Source organism: Pseudonaja textilis, chromosome 2 (assembly GCF_049901715.1).
Source record: "Pseudonaja textilis isolate UNSWEBS1 chromosome 2, rPseTex1.2, whole genome shotgun sequence".
Classification (NCBI taxonomy): Eukaryota; Metazoa; Chordata; class Lepidosauria; order Squamata; family Elapidae; genus Pseudonaja; species Pseudonaja textilis.
In genome coordinates this window covers 51,099,056-51,122,730 of record NC_141991.1, presented here as the reverse complement: position 1 = coordinate 51,122,730, position 23,675 = coordinate 51,099,056, and the positions used below count along the sequence as shown (strand labels likewise).

Genomic DNA, 23,675 nt, shown 5'->3' with positions numbered 1-23,675 from the left:
GATTAAACATTTTGCTTACAATAGTGCAGTTGTGCCTAAATGAGCAGTTAGGCTGAATCAAACCCAACATAACCTTTGGGAGCAAATATATATGGATTACTATAAAAGGATATTAAAAGGAAGTGGATCTCTTAGGGCAGGCCAGAGTTCCCTAACTTTTCCAGCTTTGCAGACTGGTGGGGAGAAAGGAGATTGCAAACAGCAATCAAATGCATGCATGTGCTCAGCTCCATTTGCACAAGTGGTAAGCACCTGCACCTGCTACTCACGCAGATGCAGTGTAAACACATGTGCTTACCTACTGCTTGCACAAATGGATCTGTGTGCGTGTGTGCTTGCCTGCCACTTCCATAGCCCGGTTCTGTGGTCAGCTTAAGATCCAGTAGTGATCTGTGGCCTGGTGGTTAGACAATTCTATAAACAGGTTTGCATTATTGTTGCTGCTATGGTGTTGGTTACTCTGAGGTAAAAAGATATGTTTCTTCTCTTCCTAGAGGCCCTATGAAACTCAGAGTAACTATTATGGCCATCCATGTTGCCCAAACATAAGACATGATTTTGAGAAATAAGAAATAGGTCTATATATTGTATATATGCCACCATTTATGTATGTACTGTGTAGACTCAGTTCTTTAGTTCAATATGATGGATGTTTCTAGTGAGCCTCATTGCTTTTTAAAACCAGAATAGATGAAGAAGTTTTCATGCCCATCTGGCTGCTGTTGGGCAAGATTTTCAGCTCTCTTAAAGCACTTCTTGATTTGACATTGGTTGATTAACTCGCTGATTCTTTGTAACAGCTGCAGTAAGTAATGAAAAACAGACCCATAGGCCAGCAAAAGCATTTCAAATTTTAATTGGCTGCAGGAAATATTATATTAGTCTGTAACATGGAATAGGATGCTACCTCAGTGGCAGTGCCAACATTGTTGTTGGGCAATGCTCTGCACATGGAAGAGCAGTCAAGTGTTATGTTAGTCAAGTGAATAAACCTGCTAATCAGAAAAACCAATTCTCCTCATTTCAAAATTAATAAGGCGGATATCTAATTTATCTCTGTATGAAGCTACCTCTTTCTTGCCAGTCTCATCATCTTTTCTTGTGTTTGAATTTAAACCTAGTCAGTGATTAGAGTACATGGATGGGACTCTGAAGAAGTCTAGCATATCCCTAGACATTAGTTTCAGCAGCACAGAAGTAGAAAAAAACAATATTAGTTCCCCCCTAATTTTCTTCTTTTATGCTTATTAAAAAAAGCTAGTCTTTCCCACTCAGAGTAATGGACTGGGAACAATATAGGGGTTTGGTGTATATACCAATGGGATGGGGAATTCCCAGGCTGAAAAACAGCTAAAAAGACTTAGGATTGGAGTCAGTGTTAGATTCCTATCTTCAAGGGCAGAATCCAGTCTCAGAAGTCATAGGGTGTTGCTAGGATAATGTGGGTCAATAGGGGTCTGTGGGGGTCTTAAGGATATGCAAGAGGTGGCACATGGACCAGGGAAGGGAAAGAGGATGTGGTGCAACTGATAAGGATACCTGACCATCGCAGATAAGTGCAAGAAGTGCCGTACAAGTTAGGAAGGCTGTATAGGGGGAAATGAGAGTTGGGAAGGGTGACTGGGATGGTCCACAAGAGGTGGTGTGATCAAGAATGGTATGCAGGGTATACAAGAAGTGACATGTGGGGCAGGAAAGGCATTGGGAGGACAGGAAGAGACTATCTCCTTCAAGATGAAAGTCCAGAGCAGAACTGGTTATTGCTGTTGGAAATCTATTGCCTAATTTAGCTATCACTCCTGAATTTATGCATATTGGAAATTCTTAGACTGAAGTGACTAACATGTCTTACCCTTCTTTACTGGGGGAAATAGTCCATTGTTGACTCATAACCATTTTGTTAAAATCAAGATGATTTGGCTCACCAGTTCTTTTCATTTTTTTCAAGATGGGTTTAGGACACTTGATTTTTTTTAAATTTTTCATTAAAACTGCATGGAAAAAGTAAAATAAATTAATCAACACAGGTAAGAAGATTGTCTCTGGTGGTAGCTTTCTTGGTTTCCTGCAGAAATTAGAATTAGAAGGCTCTAACCAACAGTTAAAGGCACAAGGAATAGAGATAGATTGGTAGCCATATCTATAAATCCAGACAAGGTATAAAAAAGATGTAGAGCAATATGGTTTTTATAAAGCCCAACAGGAATTAGACAAATATTACAAGGGATGAAGGAAAAAGTGATTACCAAAATATATAACTACATTTTAAAATGGAGGAAGAAACAGTTAAGGAGACTATGATAACCTGGGCCAAAAATTTTGGATATAGTATCGAATTGGGATATTGGGAAAAATTATGGGATATAAATGATAAACTAACAATGTCAGAGCTTACAAAGAAAACTTGAATAAAATATTCTATCACTGGCATTTACCCCTGGCAGGATTGGCTAAAATTTTCCCTACCAGATCGATGAAATGCTGGAGATGTGACAATAAATAAAGAACCTATTTTCATATGTGGTGGACCTGCCCCAAAGCTAAGAAATATTGGTGCAAAATTAAGAATTGGCTAGAAGAAATTATGAAACAAAAAATCAAGATGAAACCAGAGATATTTTTATTGTGTACATTAAGATATAATATATGTAAAAATTCCAATACATAATACTCATATAATAACCATGGCCAGAATTACCTTTGCCCAGAATTGGAAGACAATACTCCTTCTGATATAATGATAATAAAAAAGGTTTTAGAATGTGCAGAGATGGATAGGTTATCGATGGAATTAAATGACAGAGAAGAAATGGAGTACTATGAGATTTGGAATTTATGGTACAATTGGTTAGAAAGTAGACTCAAAGCTGATAGATGAAGGGTATGTAGGAGCTATATAATAAGTTGAGATAAATACTGTTTGTAGGCCTGTAAATATTTGATTTATGTTGAATGTAAAAACAAATATGTAATATATAGTAACTACCTACATAATTAGATAGTATGTCAATGTGAGTGAACACCAATATTGAAATGCTGTAATGAGTGGAGATGTGTTTTTATGATGAAAATATGATTAATAAAATTTATTTTTAAAATTAAAAAAAAGAATCAGAAGGCTCTGGTTGAATACTCTTGAAAATTTTCCCAAATAAATGATTGTCAGGGATAAGTAACAACAAAAGGGTCATTTTTAATGAACTGAGGTACTTATAACCTGAATTTTCCTTGGACTGCAAATTGAATTTATGCTTCCAACTATTTTCTCATGTAATTGGGAGTGGAGGAATGTTAAGCTTTGACTTTATGAACCTGTAACGAACAGTCAGTGTTGGATAGCTCTTTTGGTTGAAATAATTTATCATTATTGTGGGAAATCTGTATTACTGCATTTGAGAGATAGAAGCTTACCTCATGTTTCTGCATATGCAGGAGACTTTTGTGGCAGTATAGTAATTAAATGCAAGCTTAGGATCAGAGCAAAATAATACATTTTCTCTTGTGTGATTTCATGCTGAACTTCTGAAATGATACCTATTCATTTACATTCACTTATAATTCTAAAAAATGCCAAATGTGGGTGTGTGTAACCAAAATCCGTAAGTGTGTGAAATGATTGATGATTCAGCTCAAAAGAAAATTCCAATAGAATGTGCTTGCAATTCTTTGATATTTTTGTCTGGTGCTATAACCTGCTTAATACAAAGTTGATATAAAGTGTTTCCTGTAAATGAAGTTCTGTTACAATAATACACAATTATATCTTCAGGTTCGCATTTTCACCTACCGGATAGGAAGACAAGCTTCCTTTGCAGATAATCTCAAATGGATGGCTTGTGCCAACAAAGGTGGGTATCAATTCTACCCCTCCCTTATGATTGGTTCTTCTTGGACCTTTAATGACCTGGTAAAATGCATCTGAGTCCTTGTTTTGGTTTAATAGGTTGACACATGAAAATAGGTAGCCCTCTGGCAATTGGAAAAGGAATTGCTTTGTAAAATACAATGTAACATGATTGCAGCACTTAGTGATAGTAGTCCCACCTGCCATGGTTATGCAAGAAATATGGTGGCTTGTTAAGCAAGAACCTTGTGTAACTACGATTTTCTGTTGGCTTTCCAATTAGATTTGCTCATGGAATTGTGTCAAAAATTGCTATCATATAACTGTGACTTGCTGCAATGTCACAATCAGGAGTTAAGCACAAGTACCTAGGCTGCAATTACATATGTAAAGTGGCCCGATTTTCTTTTTTTAAAAAAACAAATTTTATTAGTTTTTAAAAAAACAAACAAAACATAAGACATAAGAACATAAAACCTCTTTTCTGAAAGTTATTTGTAAATTTTAACAAAACAAATAAAACGTTTTATACACCATTGACAAATTTCCTTATAAACACATACATATCCTTTCAAATTTCTCATTATTTCTCCTTTTACTTTTATTCAATTATATTTCTTTTCTATATTTATCTGTTTTATTTTTTATTCATTATACTTATATTTTCTTCTGACTTGTTTTATTCTCTTCTATCTTTTGTTCTCAATTATCCTCTTCTAACATTCCTCCAAGGTTTTATTAACTCAATCAAACATAAACACACAAAAAAACAAAACATAGAAACATAAAAAACATGGCCCGATTTTCAAGGGCAACTAACTTTGGAACCAGGTTTTTCATTCCAGTCCAATTAACTCTGTAGTCACATTATGCAGAATCTATATTATCACTGTTTCTTTCTGGATAGGAAAAAGGAAATCATTACAAGCATTTCAGTAAAGTGCAACTGTTTGTATCAAAATAATGCATTTTGTGTCCAGGGGAAATGGAGTTATTCTATCAATATCATTCAGTTGTCATTACTCTGACTAACTTTCCAGATTTAATGAAAAATACTGGATTTTAGCTTGCAAAATATTATGCCACTTTGATCCTGCTGCCTAAAAATGTAGCCTAGTATGAACTCTTTGCAAGATTGCCATTTTATGTATGTTTACCTGGGAGTAAATCACTCTGCCAGTAAAATTAACCAATATTTCTCAACGTCAGAAGCTTTAAGTTTCAAAGCCCAAGAATTCTGCAAGCAGCATTGTAGTTGGGAGTTGAAGTCCATATATTTTAAAATTGCTGAGGTTGAGAAACACTGAAATAAACATCCATATGATTATGTGCTAGAGAGGTAATGCTGATCTAGATATTGGGAAGCAGAATTGGTATATAGGAGAAAAAAAGCAGGAATATATTTTGTTAAGTGCCAGTTCCACAGAGCATCTTGCCAAATAAAATCTTCCCTAAGCAACTAAAGATAGTTGACAAAACCTTTCCTCCTAGGTGGTTGAGTGGATAAAATTTCTAAGTGTTTAGAACATAATTTATATCTTGATGTTAGTTGATAATTTTGTTTGTCTTTTGCCTATATTGAATAATGTAAATATTCACTTTTGGCATCTTTCTTGTTTAAAATTGAATAATGTACCATTGCCAAATGCAAACATCCCCTGTAATAATTGTGACCACAAATAAATAACAGACTGAGTATCAACTCACTCTTAAATCTAAAATGAAAATCACAGTCTCTGTGTCCCAGTAAGGTATTGTTTGTGCTTCTGAACTGCAGGGAAGGAGAGATAACTAATATAAGATAATTAAATGAAATTTTGGAAAGAAGGAAGTTTTTGATTTACATAGAGAAACAAAAGAAATCCTATCAAGGAAAATAGAGATTTTGCATTTTAAGAGAGAAAGCAAGGGCCAAATTTGGTGTGACATGAGAGATGATATTTTTTTCTTGGTCTCTCTCTCTCTTTTAGATATAGACACACATGCATTATATGATGTACTTAACTCCACAAATTGGAATGCCTGGATATTTACTAAAGAGATAGTAGGTGGAAATTGTCTTGCTTAACATCATCAGGTTTTACTGCAGCTTTGGGGGTTTCTAGCTGATTTTAAAATAATAGGAAATACTTGACCATGACGCCTTTGTTTGGTCTAGTTCATCCTTTTGCTTCTAAAGATTGTGGAGCCATAACAGATCCCACTCTTGCATAGTACTCATCAGGCAACACTAAAGCAGATGTATCTCTTGATAAATAATGACATAACTGTGTTTCCAAAACACATAATATGGTGCCATGATGTAAAAATAATAAAAATGCTTTGCTTATTCTGCAATTCCATTACATGTGTACTGAGGTTTTCTCACTAATGCATGTGTGCACGCCACATGATATTTAATGACTCATTGGAAGTATATGCATTTAGTTATGCATTACTGCATTAACCAGTCTTGGTGTCCATCTGATGGAAATTATCTTATTTAAAGATTTGTCTTAATCAACTAATATTGAACACTAGGATTTAGACTTAGTCACTGTACAAGAATCCTTTGAAGCAAGTTTTTCAAAGGCAGTTTAGTTACTTCCAAAGCATGTTCAATTTTCAGACAGTGCATTACCCATGCTTGATAAAGATCTAAGGACATCTGTTCATGAAAAGGCACTTCCTTTCATAATGGTTGATTTCAAGAGTCTTGCCCAATCACTTCTCATTATATTATTGGCCAAAAAGATCATATATTGTTCTATAATTTTGTGCTGCTGGAAAGCAGTTTGTCTTTGTGTTCTTATTTTTAATTGTCTCACTGTAAATGTACCATATAAGACTTTGAAAATTACAATTTGATAATAATGGGAAGAAATTAGAAATATATCAGAAGATTACTAACCTACTTTCTTAGTATTCACATTTTGTGATGACCCAGCAAAATCCTTTAGCTTGGGATTTTGAACACAATGCCTTCTGGGACTTCCTCTTCTTCAACCATATCTTTTGAGTACTCCCAGATAAATTTTTCTACCTGGGAGTCAGTGGCATCTATAAGTTCAACTATCATCATGACCTCACATACTCATTGCATACTCCATCCCAAAATTTGATACCAGTATATAAATTGAAGTATTTGTTTGATGAAGTCATGCACATTTTGTCAGTTGCATGCCTGCTCCCAATGTCTATATGGTGCTTATCTTATATTTGCTAGAGTAAGTAGCATTTGTGATTTAGAGACTATTCATTGTAGTGTGGTAACTACTAAGTAGAGGAGCCATGTGAAGTGGACCAGAGTGAAATGAAACTTCTCCTTGTCCAATTTGGCTACCCAAAGTCTTTTGGTGTGGCCTCCTAAAAGTTGCTTGAATAATTGATTTTTTTTTAAGGTGACAAAACAAGTTAGAATATGACAAAATTACCAAAAACATTGAATTATATTAGCTGTATTTAAATACTGTAATTTAAATTAAATTAAAATAAATTACACTTCTAAGACATAGCATGTGTAGCTCTGAAAAAAAAGTACCCGCCCCATCTAATTAAGTTTTTCTCTTCTACTTTTTTATTTTAAGAAAAAAATATTTTTAAAAAAATATTTGCAAAATTTAATTTTTTTCCTTGGTCATCTGAGGAGATTTTGTTCCTGTTTCTATACCCATATAAATATGAATTATTTCTTTTGACACTTTTAAAACAAAAGTACATGCTTCTAACAGTGTGTGTGTGTGTGTGTGTGTGTGTGTGTGTCTGTGTAAATAAATCAGCATCTTCTAAAATTGCTTTCTTAACACATAGGAAACATTGCCTGAAGAAGAAGTTGGCATAATTCATGGTATATTAGTCTTTGGATTCTATACAATGTCTTTTCTAGCATATTTTTTTTTACTCATGGAATTATATTTTTAATTATAATTAATCAATTACAATATTCCTAAGTGTTGGGGAAGTGAAGGATAAAAGTTGGAAAAAACAACAGGGCCTGGTAGCATTGTAATGCTGAATCTGAGAAGGAGTGGAATACATTTTTAATTCCTGTACAGATGGATAAGTCAAACAGTGTAGCTATCACAGAGATCATTGACCCCTAAATCAATTTTCCTTGTGGTGATTTTCCCCTTGGAAGCACCTAGCAGAGATGAAAGATTTGTACAATATTTCCAAGTGAGTGGATTTTAGGGTACAAAATCTTTTCTCCAGAACTGGATCACTAGAAATTTACACCATGCTGTATGAGACCTCTACTTCCCATCTTGTTTCCAACTTTCTTATAAAAAGTAGGGCATATCTTGAGGGAGTGTGAGCCTAATGAGGTGGAGCGACAACTCATTTGAAATACATTAAAACAGTCAAGATCCCAACACTGCTGTGGAATAGCTAATGAACTTACAGTGATTTCCCCAATAGCCTGGAGGACAATGAGCCTGAAGGGAGAAAAAATTGCAAATATTACCAGGACCGTCCAATATTCAATAATGTTTTGCAGAAGTTCAGCATACCAGGTTTGAAGGGAATAGATTAGCAGTCAAATACAACTGAAAATTTTCCAGCTGTAAAAACAAAGGCAGAGTATAATGTTTTAACTTGGCACAAACAAAATAACCATTATTAAGTGGATCGTAATAAAAAAAATGTATCTCACTACAGTCATTTGACAGACCTGTTTTATTTGAAATTAGTTTGTCTAATTATCAATGATATATCAAGCATTTTTGATAATTCAGGAGAAAGGAGTTCAGAAAATATACATCAGGTCACCAGTATGGTGTCTGGAAATGAACTAATCTTAAGAAGTGGTCTTTTGAGGTATTATTGAATATCACTATCAGCCCAAACAGTAGCAGCACAGTTATTGTGCTGGAAGTGTCCCACCCTGACCACTACATGTAGTGTATAGGGCAACCTGTGAGTCAAGTTTGGGAAGTATGACAGGAACAAAACTTCAACAGCCAAATTTGTCTCTGGAAGAACCCAGAGAAGCTTCATAGTACTTAGATGCATTGCCATTGCTAGCCAAAAAAAATGTGTATGAAATAGAAAATGTACAATTACATTTTACAAAAACCTTTAAACCCTATATACTATAGCTTAGGTTTAACTTATGTAAGAGAACACCTCTCTTCATATGATTCTTTGACTTCTCTATCTGATATTAAAGATGTTCACCTACATTTGCCATGGATTTGTCTCGAAGTGGCTCTGAGCTAAGCAGTTGCCCCCATTCTTTGCTGTGCGCTTCCAAATGAGTTGAGGGTCTATTGTTGGCTTTTTGAAAACCTTAAAATGCATTCTGAAAACAGACTGCTAATATTTTTGGCTTTGATTGCTTCTGATTTTATTGTTGCTGTTTATGTATTCTTCAAAATTGCTGAGAGTCCTTGTAGTCCATGATACTTTAAGTTAATGTATTAATTAACATCTTCAGATTAGAAGGAATTGAATGCCACCTGAGAAAAAGCAGCTATTTGAATTTTTTTATTGTATTTGAAAAATGCAGATAACTTTTAAGCTGCATTATATCTACCCTATGATTCCTAAGTTTGAACTTCAGTTTTTCAGGAACGTCCAAATGTAGACAATCCATTCTACGGCAGAAAACTAAACTTGGGAAATGAATAAAATGCTTAAATCTACAGATTCCATGATGATTTTCAATTGGACATAATGTGAAACATTATTTGTTGAAGCAAATTTACTTTATTCTTGGTATATCAAGTTATCATAAAATAAGTCATGGATTGTTTTCCAGTAGTTCACGATGGCCTGAGGACTGAAGTGTGTGGTTATGTGGTTGTGTCCATAGGACTTCATGCTAAGGTTCTTGCATGGATAATTGGACTATGTAAGAAATGGATTAGAACACTCTGATGGGAAGCACTAAAACTCTGATCCAGATATAGAATGTTAGAGATAAAATTTGATAAAGCTAGAATATCACCCTCATATTTGTGATACTTGGCAGTTGCAAAGGTTGTGGAGTAAAAGTTAATAGAACTCTGCCATAAGCATTTATCTTTAAGAACAAACTCCCTCCTTTTTTACTTTCTCCTGAGGCTGCAAAAATTGACTTGGAACTAAAGGGAAAAAAGTCAGGACAGCTGTGCAATGGTGTAGAACACTCACAGGAATGGAGCCGTTTTGGACTGACATATCATTTCACAGACTAGTGCTTTCACAAATTAAAACTTGACAGGGCTTCTTCCTTGGTCAATTCCCTCCAAATGCACCCCATTCCTTTTAACACAAAGAGAAAAGATATTTATAACTTTTATGTGTATTTCTCATTTGATTATGTCTGAATTACCACATTTTTTTCTCTCTCTGCTCAAATATATCCAGGATTTTTCACTGAAATCTCTACTCTAGCTGATGTGCAAGAAAATGTTATGGAATATCTCCATGTGCTTAGTCGCCCTAAAGTGATTGATCAAGAACATGATGTAGTGTGGACTGAAGCCTATGTCGACAGTACTGTAAGTCTGCAAGAGGCAATGTTTGATAAATCCTGTTTATATGTAAAGTATTGAATAATTTTGCTCCAGTGTTGTAATACATTTTCTGTGATTCTGCTCCTTTTTTAAATGTAGGTTATGCAAATGCTGCTAATATTTACGTATATTAAATGAACTTAATTTTGCAGCTGCAGCACTGGTGGAAAGGCTTTCATTTTAAATAAATGTTAAATCCCCTGTATCAGAGCTTATTAAAGCTGCCATATTGTCCAACAAACACACAGAGGAAGTATGTATGTTATCAACTGGTTTTTCAATTATAAACAATTCTGTAGGACAAATAGCAGGATCATGCTTGTTATGATGTAAAGCAAAAATTGGTGACTGGTTAATTGCTGACAAGGATACAAGAATCCTTTGAAAGTCTTCTAATCTACATATTTTATGCAAGAACAAATAAGGCAACATGTTCAGAGTCAAGACAGACTTGATGAATGTTTGACAGTGCCAGAATTGTGTAAAGTCAGTAAAATAAAATTATTCAAAATGAACTGGAACTTAACTTTCATATTCCCTAACATAATTAACTTTGGGCAGGTAGTAGAAGAGTTGAAATATCATAAATGAATCCTTCATCTATAAGAGAGAGAGAGAGGGAGGGAGAGGGAGAGAGGGAGGGAACACAAGGCTGTCACTCTGAGACAGTCACTCCAACCTTCCCTCAAAAAGTTGTATGTGAAAGAAAATGGGAGGAAATACCATGAGCTCTTGAAGGAACATAGCATATAAATAAAACAAATACAGAAACAAACCAATTCTAACTGAAAAATGTTGTATGAAGAAAAGAAAAATTAATAACTGAAAAATAATCTAAAAATGCAAGTTGGGGAAAGAGTAAAAGCAAAATAGAAAATGAAAAATAGATTCAAGGAAGTAGCTTCCAATCTTCTTTACAGCAGTTATACAGGTGAAACTCGAAAAATTAGAATATCATGCAAAAGTTCATTTATTTCAGTAATGTAACTTAAAAGGTGAACCTAATATATGAGATAGACTCATTACATGCAAAGCAAGATAGTTCAAGGCTTGATGTGTCATAATTGTGATGATGATGGCTTACAGCTCATGAAAACCCCAAATCCACAATCTCAGAAAATTAGAATATTACATGCAATCAATAAAACAAGGATTGTACATAGAACAATGTCGGACCTCTGAAAAGTATAAGCATGCATATGTACTCAGGACTTGGTTTGGGTCCCTTTTGCAGCAATTACTGCCTCAATGCGGCGTGGCATGTGACACTGCTGAGGTGTTGTGGAAGACCAGGATGCTTCAATAGCGGTCTTCAGCTCTTCAGCATTGTTCGGTCTCATGTCTCTCATCTTTCTCTTGGCAATGCCCCATAGCTTCTCTATGGGGTTCAGGTCAGGCGAGTTTGCTGGCCAATCAAGCATAGTAATCCCACAGTCATTGAACCAGGTTTTGGTGCTTTTGGCAGTGTGGGCAGGTGCCAAGTCCTGCTGGAAAATGAAGTCAGCATCCCCATAAAGCTTGCAGAAGGAAGCACGAAGTGCTCCAAAATCTCCTGGTAGATGGCTGCGTTGACCCTGGACTTAATGAAGCACAGTGGACCAACACCAGCAGATGACATGGCTCCCCAAATCAACACAGACTGTGGAAACTTCACATTGGACTTCAATCATCTTGCAGTGTGTGCCTCTCCATTCTTACTCCAGACTCTGGGTCCTTGGTTTCCAAATGAAATGCAAAAGGTGCTCTCATCAGAAAAGAGGACTTTGGACCACTGAGCAACAGACCAGTTCTGTTTTTCTTTAGCCCAGGTTAGATGCTTCTGATATTGTTTGTTGTTCAGGAGCGGCTTGGCAAGAGGAAGCCCATGTCCAGGATCCATCTGTGTGTGGCGGCTCTTGATGCACTGACTCCAGCCTCAGTCCACTCCTTGTGAAAGTCCCCAACACCTTTGAGTGGCCTTTTCTTGACAATCCTCTCCAGGCTGTGGTCATCCCTGCTGCTTGTGCACCTTTTTCTTCCACACTTTTCCTTTCCACATAACTTTCTATTAATGTGCTTTGATACAGCACTTTGGGAACATCCAACTTCTTTTGCAATTACCTTTTGAGGCTTTCCCTCCTTATGGAGGGTGTCAGTGATGGTTTTCTGCACAACTGTCAGGTCAGCAGTCTTTCCCATGATTGTCATTCCTACTGAACCAGACTGAGAGACCATTTAAAGGCTCAGGAACCCTTTGCAGGTGTTATGGCTTAATTAGCTGATTAGAGTGGGACACTTTAAGCCTAGAATATTGAATCTTTTCACAATATTCTAATTTTCTGAGATTGTGGATTTGGGTTTTCATGAGCTGTAAGCCATAATCATCTCAATTATGACACATCACGGCTTGAACTATCTTGCTTTGCATATAATGAGTCTATCTCATATATTAGGTTCACCTTTTAAGTTGCATTGCTGAATGCAACTTTTGCACGATATTCTAATTTTTCGAGTTTTATTCCATGGTTACACCACAACTCTTTTTTTTCTTTAATCTATTCTATCTAATCATCAGAACCATAAGATTATTTTTTTTCTGTTTCATGCAAAATAATAATAATAATCCACAAGGCCTTTCCAATCAGCAATAAACACAAATATTGATCAAAAAATCTACTTAGCCACCTCAGTATGTTCCACCCATTTCATCAACCATTCTTCCACTGTGGATAGTGCTGAATCTTTCTTTTTTTTAATGTTTGTGGAAGCTAACAATTATTCTGCTGCAGATATTATGTAGAAAAATGAAGCTCTGTGACATTTTTCCAGCTATTTGTCTATCAAACTTCAGGTTTCAATTGTATAGTTAATCATTAAAATCTTCTGAATTGGTGTTATCTACTTAAATCCAGAAATTTATAAGGGTTTTTTTAATATATGCATCTACCAAACATGATATGTTCCTTTATGATCCTTCTTGTTCACATTTTCAACATAAATTTAAAATTGAAATGCTTTTAAAATTCTTTACAATTTCTCTGGTGACATATATCAATAATTTATATTTGATAAAAATTATCTTTATGATTATATTATAATGTTCATTCAATATACAATATTAATATTTAAATATACTGTATGTACATACATATTCCTATTTTTCTATTTCAGGGATGCAACATTATACATAATGTGAAAAAGAATTTTTTAAAAATGAGCAGATTAAATTAAGGGCATATGATTAAATCAAAAAGTATATAGCTGCCTAATACTAATATCATTATAGCTCTCCATCCCTTTTTATGTATTTTGTGTAATTCCGGCAATATTTCAGAAATGGTTTGCCATGGCCGGCTTCCGAAAACTGATAGGCCCAAGATCATCCAGCTAACTTTCATGTCTAAGGGAGGATTAGAATTCACAACCCAACCTGACTCTCTTTTTTCTCATTTTTTGTTTCCACTATGTCTATGCCTCATCCCATAACTGTCTTTTGCTCTTTAAACATCTCTGTTTTCCCTTAGTGAAGTTCTCATCAACTCTGTTGAACCTCATTCTGTTTTGGAATTTCCCTTTTTTCATTTAACTCACTCTTCCTTCAAACATTATTTTGCAGTTTGATCCTCAATCATTATTTATATATGAGTAGATTTCAGTATCTTTTCAATCTGTCATCTACATTTGTTTTTAACCCACATTTAGTTAGCACATTTTCATTCCTGACTTTGTCTTTTCTTTTTAGTGCTTCATTCCAGCAACATTCCTGATATTCAAAACTCTCACTTAAGCATAGCAAAATGGAAGAAAAAAAACCACTCATTCTCACAACTTTTTGTGCTCCTTTTTACATTCATTCTTCACAACAGATCACATACCCATTTTAACACTATGAACATTTGTAAGTCTTACAAATTTTCTGTTTTGTTTTACCTTTAGCAAATATTTTACTAAGGGGTTTAATTTATTCAACATCTTTACTTTCTTCTTTACTTTCACTTTCTCTTTTTAAAAGTATATCATGAATACACACAAAATCAGGTTAGATCCCTGAACTTTATTCTATAGCACTGTATCAATTGAGAGCATGTTATTCTGATCTATCTGTACAGTGGTGACAAAATGAGTACTCAGAATTTACATCCGCTAAAATGTGAACATGTATAAAATGGATTTCAATTTGCGTCTTGAGTTGTTGAGATTTGGAATTCAAGTCACTCTTCCTTATTTCTTGTCTGTCTCATGGAGAATGAAAGATAAATGATTTCTCTGACTCTCTACTGTTTACTGAACTTTATTGACAGAAAATCTAATATTTTTCTTGCTGTAGAATTCACCCCAAATTGGTTATTGACTCTGTAATGGATCATTATTGAACATTTGGTGAAGGCAAAAAGAAAATAATCGTTATCTCTTCAGCAATATATGAACATGCTCCATTATGTTTGCTAGGGAGTTTATAAGTGTGAGTTAGAAACAGGCCCTTGTAATATATTATAGGGCTGGTAAGCTTGATATAGAGACAAAATTATCCATCTGTTTTCTGTGTATGGCCAGAAAGTAAAATGTAAATATTGGTATCTAATCTGAGGAGAGAAAGCAACAGGTTCATTTCTAGATCACTGAGAAGAGCCTGCATAGGCTTTTTGACTTCTTATGATCCTCTGCAGCACCGCTTAGAGCAGGGATGTCAAACTTGTGGTTCCACGTTGTCATCATGTGACTTATCATGACATTTTTCCCCTTTGCTAAAACGGTAAAAAAAAAGAAAGAAAAGTTATTTTATTTACCATTTGTTATTTGGATTTTTGTGATGACCCGGGGGTGTGGCACAAAAACAACACACCCAGAGAACAGGTCTATCTCCCTTTTTTTGCTCCAACTGTGTCCTCAAATATTTCCACATTCACTACAAGTCCTGGACCAAAGCTCTCACATGCACCTTCAGAAGCCTCTGGCTGCAAGCAGTCCAGTAAGCCAGGTTAACCAAACAGCAACCAGGGCCAGAATTCCAAGAAGCCAGATTAGCCCAAACATTAACCAGAGCCAGAAATTCAGCAAAGCAGGCAAACTAGCAAGCCCCACAAGTGCATACGAGGCTTCACAGATTCAATGCTTGTTCCAGACAAATGCCCCTCTCAGCGGCACCTCCTTACATTTCAGTTCCCAAGTGTGCCTTGTGAAAGGGGGCACTCTCCTCCCTCATAGCCCAGCTCAATCTGCGTTGATCTCACCATCTCTCTTCCCTCCTTGCTCTCATATCAGGAGGGGATAGTCCTCACTCTCCCTGTCTACAGGCCTTACTAATTCAGAAAAGCCTTGCCTGGACTGACTCTGCCCTTCCCCAATTTCCCCCAAGGTCAATGGAACCGGCCTCTCCATCTCTGTCAGCTCTTGTTCCAGTTCATCTTCCTCCGAAGTTTCAGACTCCAACAGGGGCATGACAATTTTCTAAAGAAGTTGATATTCTGCTGTGTTCATACTTTCCCATCCTCTGGAGTGGCATCCCTCAAGTGATAAGGACTCCCTGTCTTCCGAGGCTCAGAAAAGCCCTTTTAGGCCCTTGTCCCATGACTATAGTTAATGTATTGGGAGGGAGATGCTGACATGCTTAAATGCTTGTTTTTAATTAGGACTGTCTTGATTCATTGCTTTTAATTGTTTAATGTTTTTAATTGTTTCAATTTCTATTATATTTTATAAATATTAAATCTAAATATTAACTATAGCAAGGAGCATCATCATAATGCATAGTCCTAACTTTTTTACAGGTCTCTTTCTTTACCATGTAATTGCTGTAACAATTTTGCTACTTTACGTGCCCACCTGAAAAACATATTTTTTTCAAGTAGCATTAGAATTTTGATGAGTTCACTTTTCATCTGTTCCACTGAAATGTTTGCTGTCCCATCAATAACTGCTTACTACCTCAAATTTTGTGCAAAGCTGGAAGAGAGCTGATAATTTTTAAAAAATTCTGTTTTATTGCGTCTTTCATTCTTACTTCATTTAAAGCACCATGAGTGCTATTTTCTGGTCTGGGAGCTGAGTGGTTAGTTGTGTGAAATGATTATTGCATATCAGCCGTCCTGGTTTCTGGCTGTTTATCATGTGAACAAAGCAACTGGCAGTAGAAAGAAAATCCATTTAGCATTTTGAGCTCAAATGCTTTAAAGGAACTTAAATTGCTTATAGAAACTATTTTTAACCTCTTCTTGTTTCCAGGTTTTTCTTTTCCTTTTCTATTCCATATGAGAAACACTTTGTTATGATTTTAATTAAACATGTGAGCGAGGGTTCACAAAATTGGTAAACAAAATTAAGCACTTTGAAGTCCTACTGGTTCTAATGAATTTAAATTAAATATTTTGCATTAATATCAGCAAGATAAAAATTAGTTTTGTGTAAAATATACTTGTGGTATTGACAGGCAATTAACAGACAACTCTCTTTATGGTAGAAGAAATATAATAAAGAAGTATAAAACCACAAAAATTGAAAATCCCGAAATGCAGTATTTTGCAAGATACTGCTATTATTTTTGCAAACAAACTGATGTCAGCTACAGTTCCACATTCCATAGTAAAAGGACAAGTTTTCTCCACATTATTGTACTTTCTTAGAAGCAGCCATCATTCACAAAGCCAAGGCTCAACAGTGTGTATTCTGGAATTGGAGTATCCCACAAGTGGATTCTGGAAGTGGATTAATTTAAATTATTGTCATTCAGATTTGTGAATGAACTTATACAAGACAAACCAAGTTTCATCCATATACAAAATACTTATGCATGAGAATCTTTGTTGGGTGGTACTAGCACTGGGACAGACATATCAGAATCTAATCCTTAGCTCTTGCAATAAAATATGACTAAGGTATGTAGATGTACCTGTATTCTGCTAAAGAAATCTCTCTGCATTATTTGTCCATATTCCACTCATATTTAACGTACAGTAATACTTATTTTTCTTTACAAAACAAAAGCAAAGTTGATTATTTCAAAGCATCACATTGTTTTCTGCCTTTTCTGTTCTATAGCTTATTGATCATCTTGGCCCATAGTTTCTATCAATTCTAATAATCACTTTCTCTGTATCATGTTTCATCCCCACCTTTGGTTGTCACTGTGCTAAGAAAAGACAGTCTCCCCTTGGCTGGCTCAAACTTGGTTGAAGCTACCAGATTGTGACCCAATTGCTATAGTCAAGGATCTTCATTCCATTGGAGGATTCAGATTTGTTCAGAGGACTGATTTCCTTCTGATAGCATTGGCTGCTCCCATTTTCTATCCTGTTGAGTTTAGATTTGGTGCCCTTTTCTCCTAAAACTTCCATAATGTAGTATAAACCTTCCTTAATACTTCTCACACACTGTGCTAGTCATGTGCAGTATTTTTATCCCAGGAACCCTTAGCTCCCAATGTATTCCACTTTTTCTAGTCTCTCCTTTATTCAGCTCTTTTCATTCAGCCCTCCTATCCCATATTGGACCCATAACTCCACCCTCACCTCCTATATTGTTTCTCAATTTCTAAATAGAGTCTGCAGATTATAACTTCATATGAACTGGCCAGAAAGTTTTCTGCATTCCTTCTAGGTCTCTGTAAGGGGCCATAAAAATAACTTAGGGAGGTAGTAGTGATATTCGTGGTTTTAGTTTCCTGGTCTGGAGTACCCCAAAGGGCTGTCATCAGTCTTGCAAGTCTGAATGGCCTTCTTTCCTCACTTGCCTTTATATTCCAGAGAACTAGAGGGGGTCAGTTCTGAAGTACATTCTCCATCCTCATGCCTTTTTTGGGCTAGGTTTATTTTATCAGACCATTATCTAAACTGCAGCTCTTCCTCTTCTCTCTCAAGATTATTATCATAGCCCGTTCCACCTCCTGTTAGAAAGCATCCTATTATTTAAAAGAACATCCCTATTATTCAAGCATCTCTTTGGAAATCATTTCCACCTTCCTTACAAGTTGTCATTCTCTCTCCAAGTTCTCTTCATGCCTTCTAGAAAGTGAACCAATGGTTTCTTTTCTCAGTAAACCTGGGAGATGGAAGGAGTGGGGGGATGGACAAAGGTTAACATTTTGTTTTTCCTTTTCTTGAATCTGTTCTTTTTCCATTTCCCATATTTTTTCTCTTGTAGTTCTCTACATCTGAACTGCTATAACTATGTTTTAGCTTTATCCTGATGTTTTTTTTGTATATGCCTTTTAAATGAATCCTTGTTAAATGCATTTAATAATATTTTTTCAGTTGTATTTTCAAATATCAGCATTTGACCTTAAATTCAACATATACTGTATTTATTGAAAGTTACCAAGTCTTCTTTCCATAATGTATATAAAAATATATTATTCTCAATTAAATGAATGCATTAATTTGTGATATGGTAAAATGACACAGTATAGTAATACAAACAGATCCTCTTTAATAAAATATTGGCTTAGCATATACTGTTTGCTCTTTTTATAATATCAAATGCAGTACAACTCAAAATAACTATTTACTTAGTCTTTCATTTATGCTGAATATTTACAGTAGAAAATAAAGTAAAGCTGGGAGAGTATAACATTCCCAGGACAAAAGCACCAGCTCATAAATTCTTCTGTGGAAATCTGAAATGATCTAGATATAGTATTGAGCAGTTTAATTCACAGAATTGCAGCTGACAGAAATTATCCTGGATTTTTAAAAACACCCCTTAGACTCTGAAGAGCTTCACAAACATCTCACTAAATTAACTGACAAGGTCCCAGTAAGTAATTTCACTATGACAGAAAGTAATTCTCATAGACAGACAGTCCTGAGTGTACTTGAATATTGATGAGGATTAAATTGAATGTAATTTACGGGAAAAAGTTTTCAGGGTTTTGGTTAAAAAAAATCAATAAAAAAGGGTGTAATTAAAAAGTTAGAATGAATTCTAAGTATTATTGATTCTAAAATTATTGTAAGATCACAAGCCAAGTCCCCATTGGTAGAGATTTCTTCTGGTAAATTAGCTTACCCTGGTAGCCATCATAATATATGCCTAAATTATTTGCCTGTGTGCTACCCGCAGCCGGAAGATGCAAATATGCAAAACAGATTTTCACATAATTCTCGCTTATGCTCATTCATTTCTGTATGAATTTTCTGCCATTTTATTCCAAGTTTATTTAATATATTTTTTAATAAACATTTATTTAGTATTAAAATATGTAAGATCTGTTCCTTTTAATTCTATCTCTCAAATCAAATTTGCTTTAAACTATCATATTTGCTTTTGCTTTGCACTTTTCTTTTCTGAAATACATTTTTATTTAAATTTCATTATTTCCCCCTCCTTTTTATTCCTTTTTTTTTTCATTTCCTTTGTAGAGAAACTTTGTAGATATGTTTTCTGACAAGGAAACCATGACTAACCTGACATAACTATGGCTGTAGGTATTATTTGCTAACATAAATTGTTTGCATGAACTCGATACTATGCTTTAAATTTTATATCTGTTCTATATAAAAAATTAAAAATAGCTAAGCTGCTACATTAACGTTGGCTAATATCATCCTCAGGTGATTTTTGGAATAAACTTTGGCTACATATTTTTCCACAGAAGGTATTATTTTGAATATTGATTTTAGAAGTCATGACAGTTTTCAAATCACTTTTCTCATTTCTACCATGAGAGTGTTCTTTCAGTTCAAACTTATTTCCTGCTATTGTTTCTTAGACCTGCTTATTCTTTGATGTTATTTTTTAAACTGTGATTAGCTGTGGTGCTATGTTATATTGCTATTTCTAAAAAGATCAGAGGACAAATAAAACTGCTTGAATAATGATTTACAACATTTTCAAATATTCTCCAAAGTTTGTTACACTGAGGAAAATAAAATTATTTTTCCAGCTCTGCTCTGGTCTTGCTGATAGTCACATTCTGTACTCAAGAAATAGCTGGCAATATTTAAGCTCCATGCTGCTGGGGGATATATTAACCTCAACAAAGTTCTCACCCAGAACATGTCAGCATGGAAGCAAAGACCAATATTGCATTTACTGGCCTGTGTATGCATGTATTTATTTATTCATTCATTCAATTTGTAAGACAGTCTATCTCACCAAGGGTCTCTGGGCAGTGAACTAAATTAAGCTAAACTAAACCAATCTAAGTTAAACTAAACTAAACTAATTATGATTTGGCTGTCCAATGGTATTACTATAGTGAAAACAGTGCAAGAAAAAAATAACTGCTTATTTCTCTTCCTCTGAGATACTAGTGAGTAATCTGAGAAGTTTACAAATAAACATCTCCACTAAATATTATGAATGTAAGCTGAGTATGTTCCAGATCATTGGTATAGTTGGGAAGTAATGTAATATAAAAACAAACTTTGAACTGTGAGTTCTAGTCCTACCTTAGATCCAGAGCTAGCTGGGTGACCTTGGCCCTGTCATTCTCTTTCAGCTCCAGGAAGGAAGCAATGGAAAACCATTTCTGAAATCTCACCAAGAAAACTATAGGAACTTATCCAGGCAGTTGCCAGGAATCAAAAAAGTGGTTTGAAGATAGACAGACACACAGTTATACACCCACAGTTACACACACACGCGCACATACAGAGAGAGTTTCTTATATTATACAGAAATTCCAGTAATTTTTAATTTCATTTGATAACAAAATTTGAATTATTGTGCTTATAATTATGAATTATTACATAATGATAATACTGACTAAAAATGTTTGACTGAAAATCTTTAAGGTAAAATAAGATATTATGATATACTTATTTATATTAATGTGATTTTTATTTTTTCCTAATTTTATAATGTCTTTTTATCGCCTTTTAATAGTTTTCTTTTTCTTTGTTTTCTTTTGATTGTATCTATAAATCCATTTTAAAAATGGCTGAACAGCATTTATCTTGTTTCCCTTGCAAATTAGAGAAAGAATATTTGAATAGAAGTAAACAATGGAGCCCTCAAACATTATAAATTGATTTGAAGTCATGATTTGCTTTTGCATGGCAGAAATCTGTTCCTTAAATATATAATAGAAAAATCATGAACTTGGTTAACTTCTGGAGGAAAAAGATAAATATGATTCTGGAGAGAAGAATAACTGCCTATTCCTAAGCAGTGATACTTCTATATGCAGATCATGACACATTCTATTTGCAAAATAAACAGTGTGGATTATAAAGATGTCTTGACCATCAAACAAAATGGGAGGGAGGAACACACCTAAAGGGGACCATTATAAAAATCTATCTAAGCTTTTAGATTGTGGAGTGCCATCTGCATTATATGGCACTGAGAAAACTTATTATGTTGGACCTCTATTTCATAGCAGATGGGTTCATTAAATTTAATAGCCTCTAGAGCTTTTAGAAACAGTGTTAAAAACATGTGGAACATGCTGTGATACTTCACATCTAGCCCTAGAGTCATTATAATTCTGGCACAGACTATAAATATTACAGTACTTTTATTCTATTGAAACAAATGACTATTCTAATTATCACTTCTTGTTGTTACTGTTCCTGTACTGTGATTTTAAAAATATTGGAGCCTTTCCTCATTTTGTTTTCCTAGAATGCATTACAGTTTTTATAATCCATTGCTACTGAACTTCAGATACATTCATCTCCATGTTAAATTGAGTTCTAATTGTTATTTAACTTGCAAGCTCTTATTAGAAATTTAAAATGCAGCCAAGAAGATTAAGAAAATTAGCCACTTTACCTCCTAGGGTGACAAGGAAACTAGAAGATATGCTGTTTTATCTCAAAAACCACAGCTGAAATACGAAGGGATGTTAGTTTTGATTATATACCATTTTTTTTCCTGTAGAACAATGTAACATGCTGGGATACTGTTACACATTCTGTTAAGCATAAAGACCAGTCAGCTTTTGATTTTAAGATTTTATCATGATTTTAAGTTATCATATAGGAACAGGAATTAGGTTTGAAGAGCACTCCTTTTGTTTCTAGGACAAATTTTCCCCCCTCTTATGTTACTCTTTGAAAAGGTTATAAAAAGAAATAAATGGCAATAGTGTCAAATATCTAAAAAAAATGGATTGGAAGTTACATCTCTTTTAACTCCACAGCATGTCTTCCACGTATAAATCAAAATAGTGGAATGTTAAGAGAACTGGTAGATTTCAGATTAATATTGGTTGAAATACAAAAAAATGGCCATGGTAAGTGTTACGGTTGATTGTGCAATTTAATTATTTCAAATAATCTTTATCTTTTTTGTCATTCATACTTTAAAATCTGTTGTTGTGTGTACTCTGCTATTTATAGTTTATTATATGGGGAACTAGATATAATTGTGTCATCAAAATCACTGAAATGAAGAAACCTGAACATACAGGTAGACTTAAAAGATACATATATCCCCATTTGTTAATAAATGTATGTGTATTTTTCCTTGCCATATCTATATTTCTGGAATCAGTTTTCATATTCTCACCTACCCGCATCATTCAGCCAAATGCAGAAATTAAAGAAATTACTATTATTCATGTGTTATTAGCACTTCTTTTTTAATCTTGAAAGCCCCATAATGGCTTCATTTTTTTAAAAATTGAAGCCTGCCGCAAGCTAATATTTCAAATAATCTCTGATTTTAAAAGATTATTTAGATGTAAGTGAATATCTTCTATTACTAGAAACTTTGAAGGGTGCAATGATCCCAGTCCCTTAAAAATATTGTCAGAAATCTTCTGGATTGTTCCACCTTTGCTATACTTTAGTTGCTTTTTTATGAAGTCACTTTATTAAACAAAGGTAGGGAAAACATAAAGAACATGGATCCTGAGTACTTTTTAGCCCCATTAATAGTATCTCCATTCTAGGTCATGTGATCAGGAGGGAAACGAAGTGGGGCTTAGCATGGAGGACATGTCTGCATTCTGAGCTGTTGTCCCGCAGCGATGCAATGAATTATTTTTCTAGATGGGTTTTGGTTGGGGTTTTTTTTTTTGAGGGGGGTTCTCTGTAACCTCAAGCTAGATCCAATCTATTTTAACCCCCATCCCCCCGACTTCCACTCCCATACCAAATTTGATCCCATTCAATTCATTTTTATGAGAATTATCCTGACATACAGATTCCTGAGCCACGGTATATAATTTATTTCCTATATTCCCTAGGATTGGAAAGAATAAAACAGCACTGGACTGAAACTTTTAGAGTAATGTTTATCGGCTCTCAAATGTTTTGACTCTATAAAACCATCTTTTATATATTTTCTACATGAATTCAAGGAAGCAAGCTTGGTATTGAGTTCTGACTTTTCTAGATTATTCCGTTAGGACCTCTGTTCTGTGCATGCCTTTTGTACCTATTTTCAGAGACATGGCAGATTAGAAAATATTTCAGTTTATATTGTTA

General features: G+C 34.6%; 1 protein-coding gene across 1 annotated transcript in view; it reads left to right on the top strand.

Moving 5' to 3' along the window:
* CACNA2D3 (calcium voltage-gated channel auxiliary subunit alpha2delta 3) overlaps positions 1-23,675 on the top strand; it is a 582,709-nt gene that overhangs the window by 393,403 nt on the left and 165,631 nt on the right. The window contains exons 12-13 of the mRNA XM_087923863.1: positions 3,770-3,848; positions 10,175-10,308. Of these exons, the coding sequence (XP_087779989.1) occupies positions 3,770-3,848; positions 10,175-10,308 (213 nt within the window). The remainder of the gene's footprint in view (positions 1-3,769; positions 3,849-10,174; positions 10,309-23,675) is intronic.